The following is a 22,924-nucleotide window of genomic DNA, read 5'->3' as shown; positions in this document are numbered from 1 at the left end:
CATTCAGTAGTAAACACAGTCGAAGCGTATAGGTGTTCCGCCCTGCGCCTTGGCCACTTCACGCTTCGCCTTTCGGGAAAAAAAAAGAGGTCTTCTGGGATATGACTCCCCCAGGCATTGGTAACGTGGTATACCATTGTTGGTGAACATATATCGCGATGACTTCTCCAGATTTTCAGTTCATATTCCCCCCGGAGGCTCCTGTATTTAAGCCAACCTGGGAAGAGTTTCAGGACGCCCTCGGTTATATTAACAAGATACGGCCCATCGCTGAACAGTCGGGCATCTGTAAAATTATTCCTCCACCGGTAATTACTGTCATGCTTTGTTGTTTTAGTCGTTTGATATGTTATTTGTTTTCTTTTACCTTTAAACTTACACATTTGTATGCTTTCCATTTCTCTACACATCAATATTGTCTTTTTTTAATTGTTACTGCGTATAGGCTCTGCAGAAGTCGTTATGAAGTGAGCTACCTAGCTCTCTTTACTTGTCGTTTTTACGAGTTTGATGGGAAATGCTACAGTCTTTTTATGTTATTTAGTTTCCTTAATCATGCATGTAGTTTTTCCAGCACATTGCCAACCTCTTTCGCCACTCATCAAACAGATATAATGCAAATAAGTTTAATTTTTCTCATGCAGCGTAGTCGCCGATTACGTGCACGCTTAGGTGAGCGACATGGCGACTTCACCCTTATCCCTTGGTTATTATGGTTATTTAGATGGCATTAGTGCAATGCAAGTCGACTTAATTATTCAGCACTGTTGTCTAATCTAGTAACTAGCGATTGCCATCATCTTTCGCCGAATTTTCGCAACTTGAGGCGAGATATCTTGAAAAATGTGGAGGAGGGGGTCTCAGAGGTTTGATGATGCAGGCTAAAATCACTGGCTTCTTATGTAGTGGGGAAACTAAAATGTTAACCACTGTGTGGATTGGGCTAATGGGGATTATTTATAAAATTAAAAACAAAATTATCCTTGAAATTATGATTACTTTTGAACAATTTTAAACAGACATGTTTGTCTTTGCATCCCTATTAGAAATATTGAGCCAGAGATCTGACTTGAATGTTAGTCATTTCAAATGTTCCAATACTTTAATAAACTTAGGCCAGTTAATACTTAATTTATACATAAACTTTAAGATTTTGTGGAAACATTTCGCTGACATTGATTTTAAAAGCTACAACGGGTTAATTATAGTGGTTAGACCTGAATAAATGCACTTATGGTAGCCTAGGCCTATTTCTGTAACAGGACAAGAAATTGGTAGCCTAGGCATATTTCTCTATCAGGACAAGAAATTATATTTATTATATCAAAAAAATTATTTTATTTCACATATGAATTTATTAACACCAGAGAACTGTAGCCATGGTATCTTTTATGCGAGTTCTCTTTGGCTCCTTACATAAGGTTAGAGTAAAAGGTCACCTCTTTCCAGAATCAATCAATCACTTTTTGATATATTCCAGGGTAAGTAGGTATTGCTTTTCAACATTAACGCATATTGATTTCTTATATGAAAACTTTGACAAATAAAAATGGCTCCCCCCCCCATTTTTCTTAAATGCATCAAGTGTAGCATAGGCCTAAGTCCTAATACCCTTTCAAAACGTCCTTTGGTTTTCCGTTTTCTTAAGTATTGAGTGTACTGGATGTCAATTAACTTTTTTTTTCTTTAAATATAAGTGCATTAAACAGAATAGAGATGCATAGTGCTCACCATGTGGCATAACCTATGAATGCCAAAGGCCACTTTTGAAATATTTTATGGCCCCTGGCTGTAAACCAGAAGTTCAAACTATCCTATTTTATTCATGACTGCTTATGATGCAGTTTAGCACCACAGATATTGGTTAATCTATTGATGAACTTTTGGGCCAAGGCCACCATAGGTTTTAGCCATTCTACATGTTGCCTGGCTGGTTCTTTATAAGAAATTATCCATTGTAGTCTCTTTATCTTCCTCTCAAAGACATCTCAATAGTACAAACTTCTCTAGGGGAGTTTCAGGCCCTCATATTGCAGTTTCAGATATTGTAAATTTTTCTTTGTATTGGCCACTTATGCTTGAATGGTCATTTTAATGATTTAAATTAAATTAATTTTTTACATTATTATTATTATTATTATTAAATGCTAAGCTACAACCCTAGTTGGAAAAGCAGGATGCTATAAGCCCAGGGGCCCCAACAGGGAAAATAGCCCAGTGAGGAAAGGAAATAAGGAAAAATAAAATATTTTAGGAATAGTAACAATATTCAAATAAATATTTCCTATGTAAACTATACAAACTTTTAAGAGAACAAGAGGAAGAGGAACTATATAGAAAAGTGTGCCCGAGTGTACCCTCAAGCAAGAGAACTCTAACCCAAGGCAGTGTAAGACCATGGTATAGAGGCTATGGCACTACCAAAGAATAGAGAACAATGTTTTGATTTTGGAGTGTCCTTCTCCTAGAAGAGCTGCTTACCATAGCTAAAGTCTCTTCTACCCTTACCAAGAGGAAAGTAGCCACTGAACAATTACAGTGCAGTAGTTAACCCCTTGTGTGAAGAAGAATTGTCTAGTAATCACAGTGTTGTCAGGTGAATGAGGACAGAGGAGAATCTGTAAAGGATAGGCCAGACTATTTGGTGTCTGTGTAGGCAAAGGGAAAGAACCGTAACCAGAGAGAAGGGTCCTATGTAGTACTGTCTGGCCAGTCAAAGGACGCCATAACTCGCTAGCGGTAGTATCTCAACGGGCGGCTGGTGCCCAGGCCAACCTACTACCTGTCTGTCTCCTGAATTGGCACTGGAGCTAGGTCTTCTTGTACCTTTTCTAAACCATAATTTCCATTATGTTCATTTGTTATTTATTCACTTACATATACTGCTTTTCTGACTTATCACATGTCAAAATTGCCCCAATTTCAGTTCTTGACACCTCTCTTGATAAACCATTCCAAGGTAAATAAACATAATATAGTATTATAATGGAGTTAAAGAGCAATACTGGCCCGCTGTTTCCTGTAATGTTTGATGTCCTAGAATAGAAAGTAGAAAAGTTTAAGCATTGGCTATTGTGCCACCAAGTATTTTTTTTTTTTTTTTTTCATTACTCAATTTTGGGGATTCTTTTCTTTCAAATTTGGGGATTCTTTTCTTTCAAATTTGGGGATTCTTTTCTTTCAAATTTAGTTAGCCCTAAAATTCTTGGCAAGTAGGTAGAAGCATGAATTATGAGGACGTATGTATGTGAGACTTCATATACCGCAAGATTTAACATCAGAAAGTTTTAATTGAGGCATCTAACTTAGCATGTGTTGTTTTCAGGGGAAAATCTATAAAAATCAAAGTACACCTGTACTGCATTGCATCACGAAGAATTGTATTACTCCTTGTTTAGACCTTCATGTTAATGACCATACAGCATTACTGTAGCCAGTTCTGAAGATGCCCAATGTGTGCTTAATAGTTTGGATGGCAATTTTTTTCTTATAATCTGTGTTTTATATAATTCCCAAATTGTAGATCCCTATATTCAGTCATTATGAAAGGCACTGTGAACTGCTCAAACCATTCCAAAAAGTAGGTACTGTCCTTGGCATGTGATCCTGAGCCGTCAGAATCCCATCCAAAAGATAACATATTTTGTAGGTAGCTTTCTAGTCTGAAAGTTAAGATTAAATGGGATGGTATTGAAAGGTTTGAAATGAAAAAAAAAAACCTCAAAGGGATTTGGAACAACTGTTAAAAGTAAGTTTAACAGGGCCGATGAAAATATTGCAATTCAATAAAGAAATTACTGTATAGCCGTAGCTCCCCACGTCATTTGCAAAGGACCTGAAGGCTATTGCTAGTAGAAGTCTTGTTTTGATCTGGTGCTTGCAGGTTTAGTGACCTTTCTAAATGAAAGAGGCTAAATAAATTTATTTGCAGCAAGTGATTGGGTGCTAATGTACAAAAGTTTCTATAGGCCTCTAGATTTCTCCCTTTGTATAACTTTTTCTGTAGAGATATTGTAATGTAATATCACCAAACCGGTAATAATTCAAGAACTAGATGTTCCCTCGGAGGATAACTATCTAGTGATACCTACGAAGTTAAGTATGCTAAGATTCTTGGTAAGGTAAGGATGTATAATTGGACTACCACTTTTTTTCACTTTGGAAGCCATGTTGCAAAATCCATAGGATTCTCCTCACAGAAGCTCATATATGTCCTATGAAAACTGAAAAGAATTGACACAGGTTTACGCAATTTCCTACTCTTACCTATCAAGCCCTGAAAAAGTCTGGAGAGCATGAGAGACTGCACCTTAAAGTAGTTAGCCCAAGACCAATGTACAGCAGTTTACAAATTCAGGTGTTTGGAATGGGAGTCTAAGCCCCTCAACATATGCTTCATTGGGTGCACAACAGCAATGCTTGGAAGACTAAATGCACCCAAAATAATGGCACCATACATCAGAATTTTGTTTAAGTAAATGACAAAAATCCACCATTAAATAGTCTTATTAGGGTCACAGAAGTTGTTCATGAGCAGGATGACTATGGAATGTTGGTGATTGCTGAAGGAGAGAGTATCAGGATGCTGCAACCATTTTTTAGTACTAGTTTCTTCGGTCTTTGTCTTCCTGTCCTGCAGGACATTTTGCACAAAGCTTCTGAATACTGTATGTAGCTTGTGTGTGTATATATAAATATATAGAAAGAAAGATATCGTATAAGAAAATGTTTAGTTTAGCAATACAACATGGGTACTCCAAAGTACATGATGAAATGGAAGCAAGTAAAGAAGAAATGAATAGTATTATAACCAAATGGCTATTGGAATTGGCATAAGAGATTGGAAAAGTTCCTAAACAAAATCAAGGAAAACTATCAGAAAATACCAAAAACCTCATGAGGAAAAAATGGGAAAGTAGGGTAAAATCCAAGAGATGAAACAATTAAAACAATCTGAAACTCCAAAACATTCGTAATTACAATGGGACCAAAATTAAGTAAACACTAAAGAAGGGAAGACGCATCAAATTGATGAAATGAAGACTTGGAACAGGGCACCAACAAATTTACATAAAAGGATAAAAATGGAAATCTTAAGAGATTGGAGTGATCAAAATTGCAGATTTCTACATGCCATACAATAGTGATATGAGAAATAACTTTTCCAATAGAAGGTGAAACACCTGAGCTGGTACCAAAAGTAACAGTAGGGATTAAGAAGGCATGAAAAGAGGCAAAGCAGTATTAGATGGCCTAACAATTTATTTAATTGAGGAGATTCACATAATGTCTGCAGGCGATGGATTGACAAGCTAAGAAAATTTGCGTCCTTTCCAAGCATATAAGTACTTAGTCTCTCCCCTGTCCCTCAGGTTGGGGGAAGGAGTAGAGTAGTCATACCCTGGTGAGAAGTACCCCAGTGCTGTAATTAGGTGAGGGGGTGGGATGGGTTGAAACTATGTGCGGGCTATCAAAAGACTGTATTTAGCCGTCAATTTTTTTTAGGAGTGTCGTACTGTATCAGTACGCTAGTGTACTTTACAGTGTAAGATATATACAGGAAGCACAGCAATACTGTACTAAAATTACAGTGAGAAAATTCTGATTGAGAAATGAGTTAGGGAGACCCCATCTTTTCTAAATTATTCATTGTGTGATTAACTAACACTGTGTGAGATTTTTGAAAGGCCACAGAACCTAACAAACCCACCTAACCTAACCTAGTAGTTCCCAGGTCACAGATCTAGCTGAGACGAGACTCCCAAACCCCTCCTACCCAGGTCACAAAGTCTAGAAGTCACAAATAATTCTGTACCTTATGATTGACACTGTCTTTTTTTGTCTTGGCAATCTTTACTCTCAAGTTATAGTAGAAAATGTGTTTTTCTTCCCTAAAAGCTAATTCAGAATTACCCTTGGCATACTTTAAACTTTGAGGGATAATAAAATGAGCTTATTAAAAAATGTTCTACATTAGGTGTACGGTAATACTATCCGTGAAACTTGGGAATAGCATCCATATAGCCATAATAGCAGCCATTGCACTTTGTTACGTTGGGCTCCATAACGCATCCAACACAGCTACAAAGGAATTGAAGAGTTGTCCTAAGAAAAGGTGGCGTCACAAAACTGCTTTCGTCACACTCAAGCATACAAACTTTCCCAAATATGGTAAATTTTGTCATATGGTAGGGTAAGGAAGGAGGACTTGGTAGAAAAGTGGAAGGATGGCTAGTGCACAGGAAGTGTAAAATCGTCATTGCGCAACAAGCCTTGCACAAATGCTTGAACGGGCAGATATGTATGTTTTATAGAATGTAAACAAGAGTGAAATAAATTATTAGGGAAGAGGATCCCCATATTTTGTGTAATTTTTTGTGGATTAGTATGCATCCCAGAGAATAATGTATAGAGAAGAAAAGTTGAGTTTTACCATTACTTGTCGATTTCAGTAAATTTTCCCACCCAAATCCCCCTGTTCCCACTGGGTGGCCCCCATTACCATAGGATATATTAGGGTATATCTTATTAATTTTATTTGCAACACAAGTAAAGGTCATTTTTGAAGAAAACGCGAGTTTTTCTATAAATTGTAAACCCATGTCTCTTTAGTAAAGCTTTTCCCGTAATTTACTATAATACTGGGATTAATATTGATGGGAAATGCCTTAACGATTTGCAGATGATATAGTTCTGGTTAATGAATCTTGGGAGGAATTTCAAAAGATAAAATATTTGATTAGAGATAGGAGAAATGTAGGATTGAAATTGAATGAGTAAAATTAAGATAATATTCAGTGAAAATGCAGTCACAACAAATAAGGTTATGGACGAACCTCTAAGATTGTTAATGACTAATGGTAGGTGTTTCCCCAGGGTACAAGACCAGAATTATTAGGATAATCATTGGATGAAGAGCTTTTGGTAAACAAAATGAAATGGCAAAAGTAAAGTGCCACTTTCTCTAAAAAGAAAGGTATGTAATCAGATGGTCCTACCAGTATTAACATGTGCATCAGAAACGTGGAGCTTTACGGAAGCCTTAGAACACAAGCTACAATATTTACAACTCGAGACCCATGGAAAGAATAACAATGGGAATCACAATGACAGAAAAAAAGAGTAACATGGACACTAGAGCAACCTGAAGTAGAGAATATTCTAACATGTGTGAATAAGAAGTGGACAAAGGCAGGACAGATAATGAGTGACTCCTTTAGAAGCCAATCCTTAGGAGGGGGGTTCCTGCTGCATAAGGAGAAAGTCAAGAGTTTCTTGTCCTTTGAGGCAGAGCTCAAGGGTGAAGAATCCCTTTTCAACTTGTTCCTTCTCTCACTGAGAGTATGGCCACTCGACACTTGCAGCAGGGATACTGCTCTGTGCTGGAGTGTTCTCTGCACAAAGGGCAAATCTGATGATCCGTACTGCTGGTGATGACCGGACAAACCAGAGTGCTGTCGCTTCAGAGAACCATGATATATATTCATTGAAGGGGATGAAAATGGGTAAATAGATCTTTTAGATAAGCAGTAGTATGAACATCAGGAGATTATAAATTAAGTTTTATTCTTATTCTGTTTTATTACTCATAATATTTAATTATTCCAACACGGAGTACTTACCTCGAACTACTTTCTTAGGCGTATCTGGGATCTCCGTAACTGACCAAGAATTTTGCGCAGTTCCCCCTATCTCCGTTTTCCCTTGTCGGGTCCCTCCATGGTCGATGGATACATGCCCTGAGGCGACCCAGGTTCAGCGAGCGTGGGTGCGTTGCTAGGTCTGTCGCCAGTAAGCATCTGGTCGCGGCGTAGATAACATCTCGTCGCACTCTCTCACATCCCGTCCGACCCACCATTGTGTTCCACGTGCTCCCTTGTGTTTTCCCGTTCATACCCCTTCCTTGTGTTGCTTGTGAATTCCTTTATGGAATCCCATCGTCGTTGTCCTGGGCCTAAGGCCGGTAAGTCATGCAGGGTATGGCTCTGTAAGTTGGATATCGATCCGCACACTTTGTGAGCCACGTGTCAGGGCAGTGTGCGCTCCCACGTGTCCGGAGTGTGCGTCCTGGCCGGAACTTCAGTGGACATTATTCGGTACAAAGAAGAAGGTGTTTTCGAAGCGGTCGCCGAAGAAGACTGGTCTCGTTGCGCCGTTAACGTCTCCTTCAGCTCCTTCGGAGAGTGGTTCCCCTTCCCCTACCCAGAGTAGGGGACAACGTAAGTCCGTTGCGGGGAAATGCCCATTGCTGTTCCCCATGAGTCTGATTTTAACAATCCTAATTGCATTGTGCCTACGCAGACGAGTGTGGAGTCTGCTGTTGTGACGGAAGTGTTTCCGTAGACGAGGTTCTGGTGCCCGCAGGACTCGTCTCGAGTGAAGACCCGGTGTGGGGGAGGTCAGGAACACCGGCTCCTTCCCCCCCCCCCCATCGTGGCAGTGCTTTTCAGGTGCAACGGTTTCAGGAGGCGATCAAGACAGAGAAAGGCGAGCCACGTGCTCTTCAGACCCCGACTCCATTGTGTGGACGGCGCCAAGGACGCCCTTCAGGTCACCCATGCGGCAGGAAGAAGAGTTTTCTGGCTGGTTTGCCTCATGTGGGTTACTACTCATGCCCCCGGCGCCTTCCGTTGCGCTGCCACCTGATTTCATACAATCCGTCACCCCGGTAGCGCAATTGCAAGCCCCCATGTTGGCGGCAGAGGATTCAGAGGACTCTGGTAGCTCCTCTTCTTCTTCGTTGTCCTCGGATGTTACCTTGTCTTCTAGCTCTTCATCGTCGTAAGACTTCAGTAACCAGGAGATGAGGAAAAAGAAAAAGAATTTGAAGAGGAAGAAGTCGAGCTCGAACTCGGGCGCTCTAGAAGAAGGCCAAAGTTGCAAAGAGGAAGAGTTCCAGAAAGAAGAGGGCAAAAGTAGGTAAGGTAGTGTCCCCCCTCGCGGGTCGAACGGGGCTCTTGCCGCTCCAGTGCCTGCCTTGGCGGCTGCTGGAGCCGCTCCCGTGCCCTTGTCCAGTGTCTCTTCGGCTCCGTCCACGCTTCAGATTCAGCCGTTAGCACACGCTAACTTTCCCTTGCCCTTGCCCGGCAAGTCACCGGGTCCATCCAAGCAGCAGATGCAGCCGCTGGCACAGCAGGGCAGTCACTCTCCATGGATCCCTCCGGGAGGGGGTACTGTAGACCCATGACGGCTACCTCCTCCTTGAGTGCTCCATCCCTGATGGAGGCAGCCGCTCCATCAAGCCGGCCGGATGCCAGGGATACGGACGCCCCCACGGATCCATCCGTGATCGAGGATACAGCCGATACGAAGGATCAAGTGGTAGCAGGCTTAATTGATACGGGAGAATGTTCGCCTGATGAGGTATCCTCTTGTAGAAAAGTATTGGCACTGATTCGGCATCACCACAGGCTAGATGAGCCCAAACCGTCCTCAGAGCAGCCTGGCTTTCGGGTTTGGGAAGGAGGGTAGACAACCCAGTACAGCAGACACCATCCTTGACCCTACCGGTGGCTCCTGACATGTCCCTGGGCATGGACCACGTCGACCGGTTTGTCTCGGGGCACAAGAACTCGCTCAAGGGTCCTTCAAGCTCCTGTCTGGACTGAGGACCCAAAAGAAATTTTATGTGCCAGACGGACTGCCTGCGGGGCCTCGGACTATGGAAGAAACCGTCGCGGCTCTGGGCCAATGCAGTGGAGACGACAGGATCCTTACCGCCCCAGTGGTCTTCTCTCAGGCGGAGGCCTCTATGATGGACGACACGTCGCAGGACACCATCAATGTGGCCTCCTGGTTGGACTGGTGGGCATGCACCTTAGCTGGTTTCCAACTCTCCCATGATATCTCGGTGCCGGAGAATCAGGCTCTCTTGCATGAGCTCATACGTTCGGGGGGCAAAGCCATGAAGTTTCTAACCTTCCAGTCTTTGACTCAGATGGCAAACTGGATCTTAAGAAGGAGGGATACGGTACTTAACAGGCTCCCCCGTAGAGTCCCCGAACGTGAGGCAAAATTCCTGAGAAATGCTCCGGTGTGGGGTGAGACCCTGTTCCCCCTACAGACTGTAGCAGAAACCATGGAAAGAGTGGGGAAACTGAAAGACTCGGCTGAGCCTGGGCAGCCAGCAGCAAGACGCCCTCCACGTCTGTGGACAGGGCCTACCCGCCTACGCCACCAGCTAGACAGGAGGCCCCCTCCCCTTCCTGGCATCAGTCCTCGCAGCCCTCCCGCAGAGGTGGTGCCCCAGCCCAACCCTCCTTTAGACAGAAATACTCGGGCACGAGACGAGGTCGCTCAAACAGTCTCCCCAGAGGGAGATAGGAAGAGAGGCCCCTACACCTTCCCACGCCACAGGTGAGGGATGCCTCAAATCACATTGGCAAGCATGGCAGGACAACGGTGCGGACCCATGGACCGTGGCAGTACTCGGGGAGGGATACAGGATTCCCTTCCTGACAGAGCCTCCCCCTCTGATTCCCGAGCATCGGGCGGAGTGGCTGGCTCCCAAGGATCACATGAAGAGAGCAGCCTTGTAGCAGGTGTTGGCCATGTTGGAAAAAGGAGCACTACAACCCGTCCGGGAGTTGTTCCCGGGGTTCTACAGCAGGCTCTTCCTGGTGGAGAAAGCTACGGGGGTTTGGAGACCAGTCATCGACCTCTCGGCCCTGAACAAGTTCATCAAGAAGACGTTCTTCAAGATGGACACGCCGAAGTCTGTACTGGCGGCCCTGAGGGAAGGGGATTTCATGATGTCCCTGAACCTCAAGGATGCCTACTTTCAGATCCCCGTACACCCCTCCAGCAGGAAGTTCCTCAGGGTGAAGTGGGGAACCCAGTCTCTACAGTTCAGGACCCTCTGCTTCGGACTGTCAACGGCTCCTCAGGTGTTCACGAGGGTATTCACCGTAGTATCAGCCTGGGCACACAATCAGGGCATCAGGCTGATCAGGTATCTCGACGACTGGTTGCTGGTTTCAGCCTCAGAGGCAGCCTTAAAGGAGCAGGGGGCGAAGCTGTTACCCTTCTGCAGAGAACTAGGGGTTACCATCAATCTAGAGAAGTCCCAGTTGGTCCCCACCACCAGGATGATGTACCTAGGGATGGTCCTGGACTCCCAAGTAGCAAGGGCATTCCCCTCTCAAGAGAGGCTGGACATTCTGGACCATATAATGCGACCATTCCTAACAAATGCACCAATGAGAGCCAAGGATTGGCAGAGACTCGTGGGCCACCTGGTCTCGCTGATGAAACTCGTTCCTCGGGAGGCTGAAGCTGAGGTCGATCCAATGGAATCTGAAGGACCTCTGGTCACCGGGAGACCCGCCTCAGTCCTTACTCTTGATGTCTCCAGCCACCAGAAACATGCTCCTCTGGTGGTCTGACAGGGCGAACAGCCTACGTGGGGTGCCGTTCGCGTCCGCTCCTCCAGGGATGTTGCTCTTCACAGACGCGTTAAAGGAGGGGTGGGGAGCCCATCTGCTCGAAGAGACAGCAGAGGGGAAGTGGTCCCCGGAGGAGAAACCCCTCCACATAAACCTGTTCGAGCTGCTGGCGGTTCAAAGGGCCCTCGCAATATTCGCCCATCGCCTACAGGAAAACACAATAGCCCTCATGTGCGACAACGCCACTGTGGTGGCCTACATAAAGAAACAAGGAGGTTTGAGGTCAAGGGAGCTGTGCGATCTCACGGCTCGGATCCTGGAATGGGCCGAGAGGAGGCACATCATTCTCACAGCTAGGTTCATTCCAGGGAAACGAAACGTTCTAGCCGACGGCCTCAGCAGAGCAGGGCAAGTATTGGGGTTGAAGTGGTCCCTACACCCACAAGTGGCCCAGAAAGTCCTACAGTTGTGGGGCTCACTGGTGATAGACCTGGTCGCCACAAGGCTCAACACACAGCTCCCCGTGTTCTGTTCTCCTGTGCATTCGAGGACGCCTTCCAGCACTCTTGGGACGGACTCAACGCGTATGCCTTTCCCCCCTTCGGGATTCTCAGGCAGTTTGCTCAACAGACAAAGACAATCAAGGGCTACAATGATGACTTTGGTAGCGCCCTGGTGGCCGGGGAGGGAGTGGTTCACGGATCTACAGGACCTGGCCACCCTTCCTTCGTGGCCCCTACCAATAAGAGAAGATCTGCTGCACCAGCCCCACTTTCAGAGGTTGCACGAAAACCCTAAGTGCCTCCAGTTACACGCGTGGAGGTTATCAAGCGTCTATTAAGGAAAGAAGGATACTCGGAGAAGACTGCTTCAAGGATGTCGGGACATCTTCGGAAGTCCTCGAGCGTGGTGTTCCAGGCTAAGTGGGCCACTTTTGTGAAGTAGTGTGCCATGCAGAATCTGAGGCCCCTGGATGCATTAGTCCACAAGATTGCAGACTTCCTGGTCCACCTGAGGGACGACCTGGGGGTCTCCATTCCAGCCATCAATGGGGTCCGAGCGGCCCTGGGTCAGGTCTTTCACCTCTGAGGCATTGACCTGGGGGCATCTCGCCAGATTTTCATGCTCATCAGAAGTTTCGAGCAGTCTTGTTCCCCCCCGCGCCTCTCAGGTCCTACAGTGGGACGTGCTCTCGAGGTTCTGATAAGGCCTCCTTTCAAACCCCTCAAGTATATTCTAGATAAAGACCTCACCCTCAAGACAGTGTTCTTGCTGGCTCTGGCCTCGGCCAAGCGCGTGAGCAAGCTCCACGGCTTGTCATTCGAGGTCTTGCACCCGAAAGGGTGGAAGGACCTGTACTTTTAAGTTTCTGCCTGAATCTGTGGCCAGAACACAGAACACAGCCATTGCAAAACTGAGGTTCGAGGGGTTCTCGGTCCCGGCGATCCCTCACTCGGACAACCCGGAAGACTTGCTCCTGTGCCCAGTGAGAACAGTCAGAAAATACCTTGGCAGGACAGCCAGACTCCGGCCGGGCATCAAAAGTCTGTTTGTCTCCTCAGGCCCAGTAAAGAAGGCAGTGTCAAAGAACACGATCTCCTTCTGGCTTCGGCAAGTCATCAAGAGAGCTTCCGCCAGTGAGGGGTCCTCAATCCCGGGTACCCCGCGGCCCCATGATATTAGGGGTCTTAGCACTTCTTTGGTATTTGACAGCAACATGGCAGTAGGCTAAATCATGCGACCAGGCACATGGTCCAGGCAGTCCACCTTTACGGCCCAATACCTGAAAGACTGCACGAGGACGTCCCTGGACGCCTTCTCCATTGGGCCAGTGATTTCTGCCCTGCAACAAGTTTAGGGCTAAAGCCCCGGGTAGCCCGAGGAAGTAATTGCAAGCGACACAAGTTTCCTCCTTACTACCCTTTTGTCCCTTTCCTTCCCTTCTCCCATGTGAGAGATGGATGTTGTGGAAGCCCATGCCCGGATTATGCAAAACAGGTGAGTTACACATACAAGTAGACTTTTGCATGCTTCCCCTGACTCTCCCCTGTTCTTTGTGTCGTCTGGACCTAGGTCCTGTGTCCTGGGATGGTAGTGGTGGGTCTTCCTGCCTGCAAGTCCACCCCCGCCTCCTAAAGTGTAAGTCTCCTAAGAAAGTAGTTCGAGGTAAGTACTCCGTGTTGGAACAAATCACAAATTTTAAGTAATTTGTATTTTTCCTAACAGTACTTACTTCGAACTACTTTTGGGTTATTGCCCGCCCATCCTGCCCCGGGTGACTTACAGGAGTTCGAAGTAGAACACACATGCTTACTGGCGACAGAGACCTAGCAGCGCACCCACGCTCGCTGAACCCGGGTCGCCTCAGGGCACGTATCCATCCGCCACGGAGGGACCCGACAAGGGAAAACGGAGATTGGGGGAGCTGCGCAAAATTCTTGGTCGGTTAGGGAGGAGATCACAGATACTCCTTAGAAAGTAGTTCGAGTTAAGTACTGTTAGGAAAAATACAAATTACTTAAAATTTGAAAGTACATGACTACTTGCATTGTTAATCTGGTAGTTAAGACATCTTAAACTGATATAACTACTGTATGTTTTATTTTACATGAATGAAATTTATGCGTTATGGTATTTCTTTAACATTTGATAACATAACTTGAGTTCTTAATATTTCAGGATTGGCAGCCTCCTTTTGCTGTTGATGTTGACAATTTCAAGTTTACTCCACGTATACAGAGATTGAATGAACTTGAAGCTCATACCCGCATCAAGCTCAACTTTTTGGACCAGATTGCTAAGTTCTGGGAATTGCAAGGATCATCTCTGAAGATCCCCGTGGTCGAGAGGAAAGCTCTAGACCTTTACTCACTCCACAGACATGTTTGGCGAGAGGGTAAGCATTATCATCTCCGTTATCTTTTGGAATAGAGTATAGTATTTATTGGCAGGCGTAGTGAAGATTACTGAAATAAGAGAGTTGCAACTGAGATGATGTGGGCACATGTTAAGGATGGATGGTGGGGAGGGAGTGAGGAGCGCTTGGGAGGAACCTGTAAGGTGGAGAGGATAAAGAGGGAGGCTGAGAATTAAATCATGAGATAAGGTGAAGGATAATTTGGAGAGAAGAGTTTTGGTGAAAGAGGTTACCTTTGTTCGAAGGCATTGGAGAGCGCCAGGAGGCAACCTACCCCTTAATGTAGGGATAAGAGTGGGGAAGAAGATTGGAGAGGGCGCATCAGGCAACCGACCCCTTAATGTAGGGATAACGGTGGGGAAGAAGACAGTATTTACTATGTCGTGTACTTTAATGTTATGGTGTATGCTTCTTTAAGCTAGTTTATTTAAAGAAAAAAATAGGACAAATTGTTTTATTTCTTAATTAAGGTAGAAAATTGTTTTCGAGTTTGCATTATAATTGTCAATTACTTCTTTCCTAAGAGCAAGAATTTTACATAGTAAAGCCTTTGGGTTAGAAACTGATTTCTGTTACATCATAATTCTGAAATTGCTATTTTTCATCCTTGACTTCTAGTTTGATTGGTGGTTGTGATGCCAGGTAATTTACAATAAATTTGGGTTCAATAAGTTGTGTTCAGTACAGTATACCTTGTGTTAGCCTAAAGGACCTCCATTTAAATAACAGTTAAAGCTAAAAAGATCAAATAAAGTCAGTCTTGGTACGATAACCCCTCAGCTTTATTAGATCTAAATAAAGTCAGTCTTGGTACGATAACCCCTCAGTTTTATTAGATCTTAACTTAGTAAAATCATTATATAGTACCGTAATACCATAGGGGTTATTGTCATTTTTGCAGGCATTACTGTAATTAAGGTCTTTTCAGTATTCTTTTAGCCCCTAACTGCTCCCTTTTTTAGTATTTTACTCAAGCTCTATTCCGGCTTTGTTTCCTCTATCTTGATGTCCTGTATCTTTCAGCTTAGCCCTGCATGTGTGTAGTGAAGTTAATCCACCTTACGTGATCCACTGTAGGCATTACTGTACTAAGGATTTTTCCAGTGTTCTCTCAGCCTGTAGCTTCACTTCTCTTGTAGGTAGTAGGTTGGCCTGGGCACCAGCCGCCCGTTGAGATACTACCGCTAGAGAGTTATGGGGTCCTTTGATTGGCCAGACAGTACTACATAGGACCCTTCTCTCTGGTTACGGTTCTTTCCCTTTGCCTACACAGACACCGAATAGTCTGGCCTATCCTTTACAGATTCTCCTCTGTCCTCATACACCTGACAACACTGTGATTACTAGACAATTCTTCTTCACCCAAGGGGTTAACTACTGCACTGTAATTGTTCAGTGGCTACTTTCCTCTTGGTAAGGGTAGAAGAGACTCTTTAGCTATGGTAAGCAGCTCTTCTAGGAGAAGGACACTCCAAAATCAAACCATTGTTCTCTATTCTTGGGTAGTGCCATAGCCTCTGTACCATGGTCTTACACTGCCTTGGGTTAGAGTTCTCTTGCTTGAGGGTACACTTGGGCACACTTTTCTACCTAGTTTCTCTTCCTCTTGTTCTGTTGAAGTTTTTATGGTTTACTGTAAATGGGAAGTATTTATTTTGATATTGTTACTATTCCTAAAATGTTCTATTTTCCTTATTTCCTTATTTCCTTTCCTCACTGGGCTATTTTCCCTGTTGGGGCCCCTGGGCTTATAGCATCCTGCTTTTCCAACTAGGGTTGTAGCTTAGCATTTAATAATAATAATAATAATATCCTTCTACTTTCCATCCATTCCTACTCCCTTTCATCCATCTTGCCGTTGCTGCCGGGTTTCCCCTCAGTATCACTTAGCGTTTGAATGGTCTCACTGGGCCCCAGCGTTTGGCTCTACAGTGCATCCATAAAGCATAAATCCTAATTTTCAACTTTTGTACTGAGCGTCCTCCCTGGCCCTAGTACTGGGCCATATCACCCAGATTACTGTACATAAATAAATAGGCATCATTATAATGGTGGGTTTTTACTAGCCTACTTTTTCAGAAGTGGTCATTAGCAGGTATAATTGAAATTAAGGGATAAATTTCAAGTACATTGCTGTAATCATTAGTTTTAATTAGAAATAAGTTATTGCTAATGATTAGAAGGCCAGAACCAAAAAGGATCGGGTAAGCTGCAGGGCCGCTGTAATTGATTACTGAACATTTTCCTAAATTTTGTGATATTAACATGTAATACCATTACTTTTGCAGGTGGAATTGATACGGTCACAAAGGAACGCAAATGGAATAAGATAGCAGCACAGATTGGGTTCCCTAGCAACAAGAACTTGGGTGCCCTCCTAAAATCACATTATGAAAGAATACTCTTGCCCTTTGATATATTCAACAAAGGAAAAGAAATTCCTTCTCTGGTAAGTCTCAGATATTCTAGGATACTTTCCACATACCGTACTTATTGGATACAGTACATTAGTAAAATATCACCTTTATAGATATTTAGATAGTGCTGTTTCAGATAAAGTTTAGTTCTGAACTGTCATCCCTCGGCATACTTTCAAAATAAATCTGTGAACAGGAAACTGTATAATAATGGTCAGAAGTAATTAAAAAAAAAATCAGAATAAAGGATTATCTTAGTATTGTGGGATATTTTAACTGCCTTTTATGTGCGACAAATAGCGAGTGTGAAAGGTTAACTTGTTTAGTTTACCAATTTTCTAGATGTGTTTTTAAAATTTTTAAAACTCACTTCTTGCTAGAAACTTACATTATTACTCTTAAATTACTGTATACTGTATCATTTCCTTGGGTATATGAACTGGATTTCCCCCCTGAAATAAATTTGTTCCTACGTGTATACAAATCTATAGTTCTCTAAATCAGGAATGTCTTTAGCAGAACTGGAACAGCTGTTATAATTGATAGAGATAATTGACAACAGGTGATGAGTGTGGACGGGTAGCACCACCCACTTTTCTGTCACTTTTCAATTTTCATAGGTGACAAGAAGTGTACATTATTTTTTTTACACTTTATTTTGAGTGGTTAGTTTTGTCATAGTGAAACTGATGAAATTAAATGTGAATTTAAAAGGTGGTGAAAAGGTGGATACAGCAGCAGTTTATGGTTAAACCATGTATAGATTCACAATTGCTCTGCACTTTTTCTTGGGCCATGGTTGTTTATAATTATCTCCATGTGCCAAGGATAGATTGTGTCTTCTTGTTAAGGGCCAGCTCATTCTTTGCGGAGGAAGGAAGCCAAGTCTTTTCCAGCATCATACTTGGCAACATTAAAGACAAGGCTGAAAAGACTATCACTTTGCTCTCCTCATAGATTTTGATGATTCCTGAAGCTTCCTGGTATATGCCCCTGCCTTGGTCCCTGGGCATATACTTCAAAAGGTTTTTCAGGATGGTGGGGTGTAATGTGATTATTGTTCCCCAGCATTTGCTAGCTCCTCTTCCTATGTAGATTGCTACTGATGAGTGTGAACCAAGGAAAACAAAGAGCCTTCCTTAGGGGACAGATTGCCCTCTTTGTCACTTTTGAGGGAGCTGGTAGCTATTGCTACTTTACCCCGTGTCCTGAGTACCAGTATTACTAGTGTTTACACCAATGACACTAGCATGTACCAAAGTGGTGATACTGGCAGTGCATCTAAAGCTGGAAAAAGTGTCTTCTGAAACCAGCAAAGGTGGTCACACTGGTGGTGGCCTAGGTCCCATGGTCCCACACATACAGGATAGGTTTTTTGATGGATATCAGAGGCAGCTACTACATACATATACCAAGGCCCTTCCCCCAATTTTGGAGGGTAGCCGACATCAACAAAGAAACAAAAACAAAAAGGGGACCTCTACTCTCTACGTTTATCCCAGCCTAACAAGGGACTCAACCGAGTTCAGCTGGTACTGCTAGGGTGTCACAGCCCACCCTCCCACATTATCCACCACAGATGAAGCTTCATAATACTGAATCCCCTACTGCTGCTACCTCCGCGGTCATCTAAGGCATCGGAGGCAGCAGCAGGGCCTACCGGAACTGCGTCACAATCGCTCGCCATTCATTCCTATTTCTAGCACGCTCTCTTGCCTCGCTCACATCTATCCTCCTATCACCCAGAGCTTTCTTCACTCCATCCATCCACCCAAACCTTGGCCTTCCTCTCGTACTTCTCCCATCAACTCTTGCATTCATCACCTTCTTTAGCAGACAGCCATTTTCCATTCTCTCAACATGGCCAAACCACCTCAACAGCTACTACAGGATCAAAATCACCCTCTTGTCTTTTGTTATGATCTGGGGATCATGAAAAGTTTTACATTACATTAACAGACAAAATTTTTACAAGACTATGACAAAATTTCATTAGTGTTTATTTTGCTCAACATATGTTAAATTTCAAAGTTTTACTTTTCTTTTTATTTAAGAAATGTGAAGTAAAGACTGAAATCAGTGATAAGGACTACAAGCCTCATAAGATTCCAAGTCGCATGGCTGGTAAGATTCCCGAAAGTGAGAAAAATGGAAGGCGGTCCCGTCGTCACCCTGATGCAGGGGATATCAAAGCCGACACCCAGGTTGGTTTTGGGTCTGATGATGAGGTTAGTTTCCAAGTTAATTTGTGCATGGAGCAAAAATGACACTTATTTTTAGTAGCCTCTGTATTTGGACTGTTTTTGGGATTTTAGTTGTATTGTATGTATGTTGAACTTGTCAAAACTGGACTAGATAAGTTCTTTTTCTAAGCTTTGTTTTTTTGCTATGTAATATTTATCCACATGGAATTTAGATGGAATAAATAGAGGTGCTGCTTATTTAGTTCATGCTTTGCTCAGTGTCATTTAGGAATGCCTTTCAAATGAATTGTCGGGTTTCCTATGCTTGTTTGATTGTGCATTATTGATCTTACTTTTGACCTTTTTTCTTGAATTATATGTAGCTTGCATTTTTATACAGACTAGACAGATTATAGTTGCAGACTCCAAACAGATTAAATTCCAATAGATTGGCTCTACTTTGGTATATGAGTTCAAGAATCCTCTTGCTTTAAGAACTACACTGCCTTCTTTTACCTCTGTTTGGAATTTAATGTAATCGTTCGTATAGCTGGAGGTTAACTTTTATTGTTGGTATGATTTCATTATGCTATGGTAGGTTTTGATAGCCAAAAAATGTACATAGGTACATTTGTGTGGTAGTTGCCTTTCCTTAGGTGATAAGATAATCGGATTATGGGTTGGGATGTTTTGAGAGAAGATAGGCCTGTTCTTGCTCAAGGGTCTTTTGTGTTGTCTTTGCTTTTCCTTAGGAAGGAAATATTGAATAGTCAGTTGGGCATGGAAATTAGATAGCTCTATACTATACTTGAAAGTTCAAATTAATTTTTATACCAACCTTCAAAGATCTTTTATATCCTTAGTGCCCATATCTTGCTTCCTACATGGTCCCTTGGCCTCTTGCTGTGTGTCATTTTGAGTTTGCTTGAGTTTTTTTTTTTTAAAGGTAGGGTTGTTCTGTATCCTTTAGAATGTGAGGGGCATACTAAACTTGGGTAGTAGGTGCTGTAATTCCAAGTAGAAATGGGTTGGTGGCTCTTGAGAGACTAGTGGGGTAGTGTGACTGCTTAAAGGTTTTGCACTTTTCATTTTGAAGTTTCCAAACCCGTCATAGTACAGTATATTGAACAGATGTCTCCTATAGGGCAGGATATTTCTTCCGTCTATATTTCATGTACAGTAATTTTACGATATCTAACATCTTCCATACTTTTTATAGAAGGCCAGAGGTGATTCCTGTGTCTTTGAATGTATTTCAGCGTGAGGGGAGTTTTGGTTAAATATAGATGTGCAAATTTTCTTGCAGATTACTCCACTAATCTTAGAGCAAAATGAATGTGCATGAATTTTTCTTATTTTTCTAATCCTTTTATAGTAGTTTTTAATCAAGACTTAAGGAACTGATCGTTTTTACACATGAGGAATAAAGATTGGTTGTAAGAAAGTAAAACTTAAAAATTCTTTGTCCTTTTACTATGAAGTTTGTAATGATGTTGAAAATAATTCAACGTTTTATGCTTTAACTTCCATATATGAAAGAATCCACCCTTGCTTAATACTCTGCCATATTTAATATTTATAGGATACATGGTATGTCCTAATTGATAATGTTATATTTGGGTTAAGAAAGGATAAATATTACTTTAAAAATAGTAAATTTTAATTGGCATTTTTCTTTGGAATTGGTATATTACACCTGGATTTTTGTATAGTTTTCATTAGGTAGTTTTGGGACCCCACAGTTGATACAATTGTATAATGTACAACACATACAGTTGGAATACTGTACTGTGCCTTTAAGGTAACGTAATATCTTTGAAGAAATATACTGTACTGTATATTGCTTTGTTCTATTCAACTGTTGTATATATGAATGTACAGGTATTTCATATTTATATTTAGATCTTTCATATTTTGTATGCAGTCTTTCACTGCTAAAGTTTCAATCAAGAGTCTACTTCTGTTAGTTCCCTTATCATGAAAGCTGATAAGTTTAGTACAGGCTTATTTATTACATCAGCAGAATCCTCTTATAGTTTTTAAGAAATCTGAAGTTTGCCTAAATTTACTGTATAATACAGTATTGCAGTACTGTAGGGCTCCTTATACTATCTAGATATAGATATATATATATATATATATATATATATATATATATATATATATATATATATATATATATATATATATATATATATATATATGTGAATTCCAAATATATGAGATGTTTAAAATGTAGATCTTTCAATCTTACTTATCCACAAAGATTCAACCCCACTTAAAATGAATGGCTTAGGCAGTTTTAATTTTAGCTGTGATTTCCTATTTTACCATTTTTAAATCATAAAAGTAAATTTGTTATATTACAAAGTTCAAATCGTTGCTTTTAGTATTTTACACAAATATTCTGTACTTGTAAGTGGCAAGTCATTTAGAATTGAAAGTGGTTCTTTTGAAGGAAAAGGGCCACTTGCATTACATACCTGCATCCTAGTTGCCTCTGGCCTGGGTGCCAAACATTCTCTTCAGACTTTGCATTCACATTACCTTCTCTCACTATTTTTTTTTCTATATCCCTTTTGGGCTGTGATGCTGCTTTTAGTAGCTATGGTAATCTATTTAATGAATTAGGGCCCTCCCCTGTGGGATTTAAGAATTATATTCATGACCCTTTGAAATTTTTTTCCCATCATTGAAGTGTTCCATTCTTGTATATATCAGTAAAATATGTTGAGCTATTTTTTTTATTAGCTGCTGTTTCAGGTATCTTTCCTGTTGCCCTCCTTATTCATGTATTTTTGTGGGGCATTCCTGCCTTAATCATAAGATGTCTTCGTATCAAGAGATTTTAGGTGCAGTAGGTGTGTGACCCTGTGATTTTGTTAGTCATCTTACAAGAATCGGGCATATTAAATTAGTCATTGTCTTGCAAGATTTCTTCTTTGTGTGTAAAACATCCATACAAACTATCTTGCCAATGGTAGACCCAAGGGGAAGCATAAGCATGATGTCGCTTCCACCCCTTATCTGATATTTCATTGTCCTTCTCTCCAATCATTAGGTATAAGGGTCTTTCTACTCTCTCCCCACCCTTCAACTGCTTTTAATAGTATTTTAGCATGGCTAGATTAAAATCTACTCTTATCCACTCTTATCCTTTATCCATGGAGGCTGTGCAATCAGCATTGTGAAAAAACTTTACAGGTTACTCGCAGAATATACCTTGGCAAAAATTACATTGGGCACCAAAAAATCACTAAAGCAGTGGTTGGTATCCAGTTAGATTTAATTGTTCTGGTGGCAATTAAGTACTCGGTTTTTGTATTTAGAAGTGAGAGATACTTCTTTATTGTGGTGCTAGTGTTACATACCTACCATTTGGCTTTTTTGGTTTTGCTGCCAGTTTGTTTTTGGCATCCCCTTATCTACATACTGTACTCTAAACAGTGGAAACTACTGAATTGTTTTAGCTGAGAGAACCCATGAAAATGATCTTGCAGAACATACTAGGTTAGAAAAATGTGATATTTTTATTGGCAAAGATATCTGGTTCAGGTATACATACTTCTAGTATGCATGATGTTCGTGATTGCCTGTCGGAAAGTTAAGATGGTTGTCACTTTTTATAATTCGGTCTTTCATTTCATTACTTGTTGCTTCCTCCATTCCTTTAGATTGTTATGTAAGATTTTCTCCAGTTCTTTCACCAATCTTGAAGGGATAAATCGTCCTGTATTGTTATTTGTTAGTTTTCTTTCCCTTTTTTGGGGCAAGACTAACATGAATGTAAGGTATAATTAACGGGAGTTTTCATTCTAAGCAGTCTTAATATTCTGTGATTGGCTGAGCTAATGATACTCTATATCCCTTGTATTCTTAATGGCAAAGCCTTGCTTTACAGGCATCGGTTTGTATTCTATACATTGACATAATGTTCTAATGGTAAAGCTTAAAGCCATTGGTTTGTATTATGTACAATAACTGTACAAACCTTGTAATACTGTCGCCTTTTGCTTCAGTTGT

General features: G+C 42.0%; 1 protein-coding gene across 3 annotated transcripts in view; it reads left to right on the top strand.

Annotated features, from left to right (window-relative positions):
- Positions 1-12: 12 nt before the first annotated feature.
- Kdm5 (Lysine demethylase 5) overlaps positions 13-22,924 on the top strand; it is a 41,877-nt gene continuing 18,965 nt past the window's right edge. For all 3 annotated transcript variants that reach the window (XM_068345235.1, XM_068345234.1, XM_068345233.1), the window contains exons 1-4: positions 13-308; positions 14,064-14,280; positions 16,590-16,750; positions 18,773-18,946. In XM_068345235.1, the coding sequence (XP_068201336.1) occupies positions 159-308; positions 14,064-14,280; positions 16,590-16,750; positions 18,773-18,946 (702 nt within the window). In that variant the 5' untranslated portion in view covers positions 13-158. The remainder of the gene's footprint in view (positions 309-14,063; positions 14,281-16,589; positions 16,751-18,772; positions 18,947-22,924) is intronic.

This window comes from Palaemon carinicauda, chromosome 21 (genome assembly GCF_036898095.1).
Source record: "Palaemon carinicauda isolate YSFRI2023 chromosome 21, ASM3689809v2, whole genome shotgun sequence".
Lineage (NCBI taxonomy): Eukaryota > Metazoa > Arthropoda > Malacostraca > Decapoda > Palaemonidae > Palaemon > Palaemon carinicauda.
This window is presented reverse-complemented; position numbering and strand designations above follow the sequence as displayed.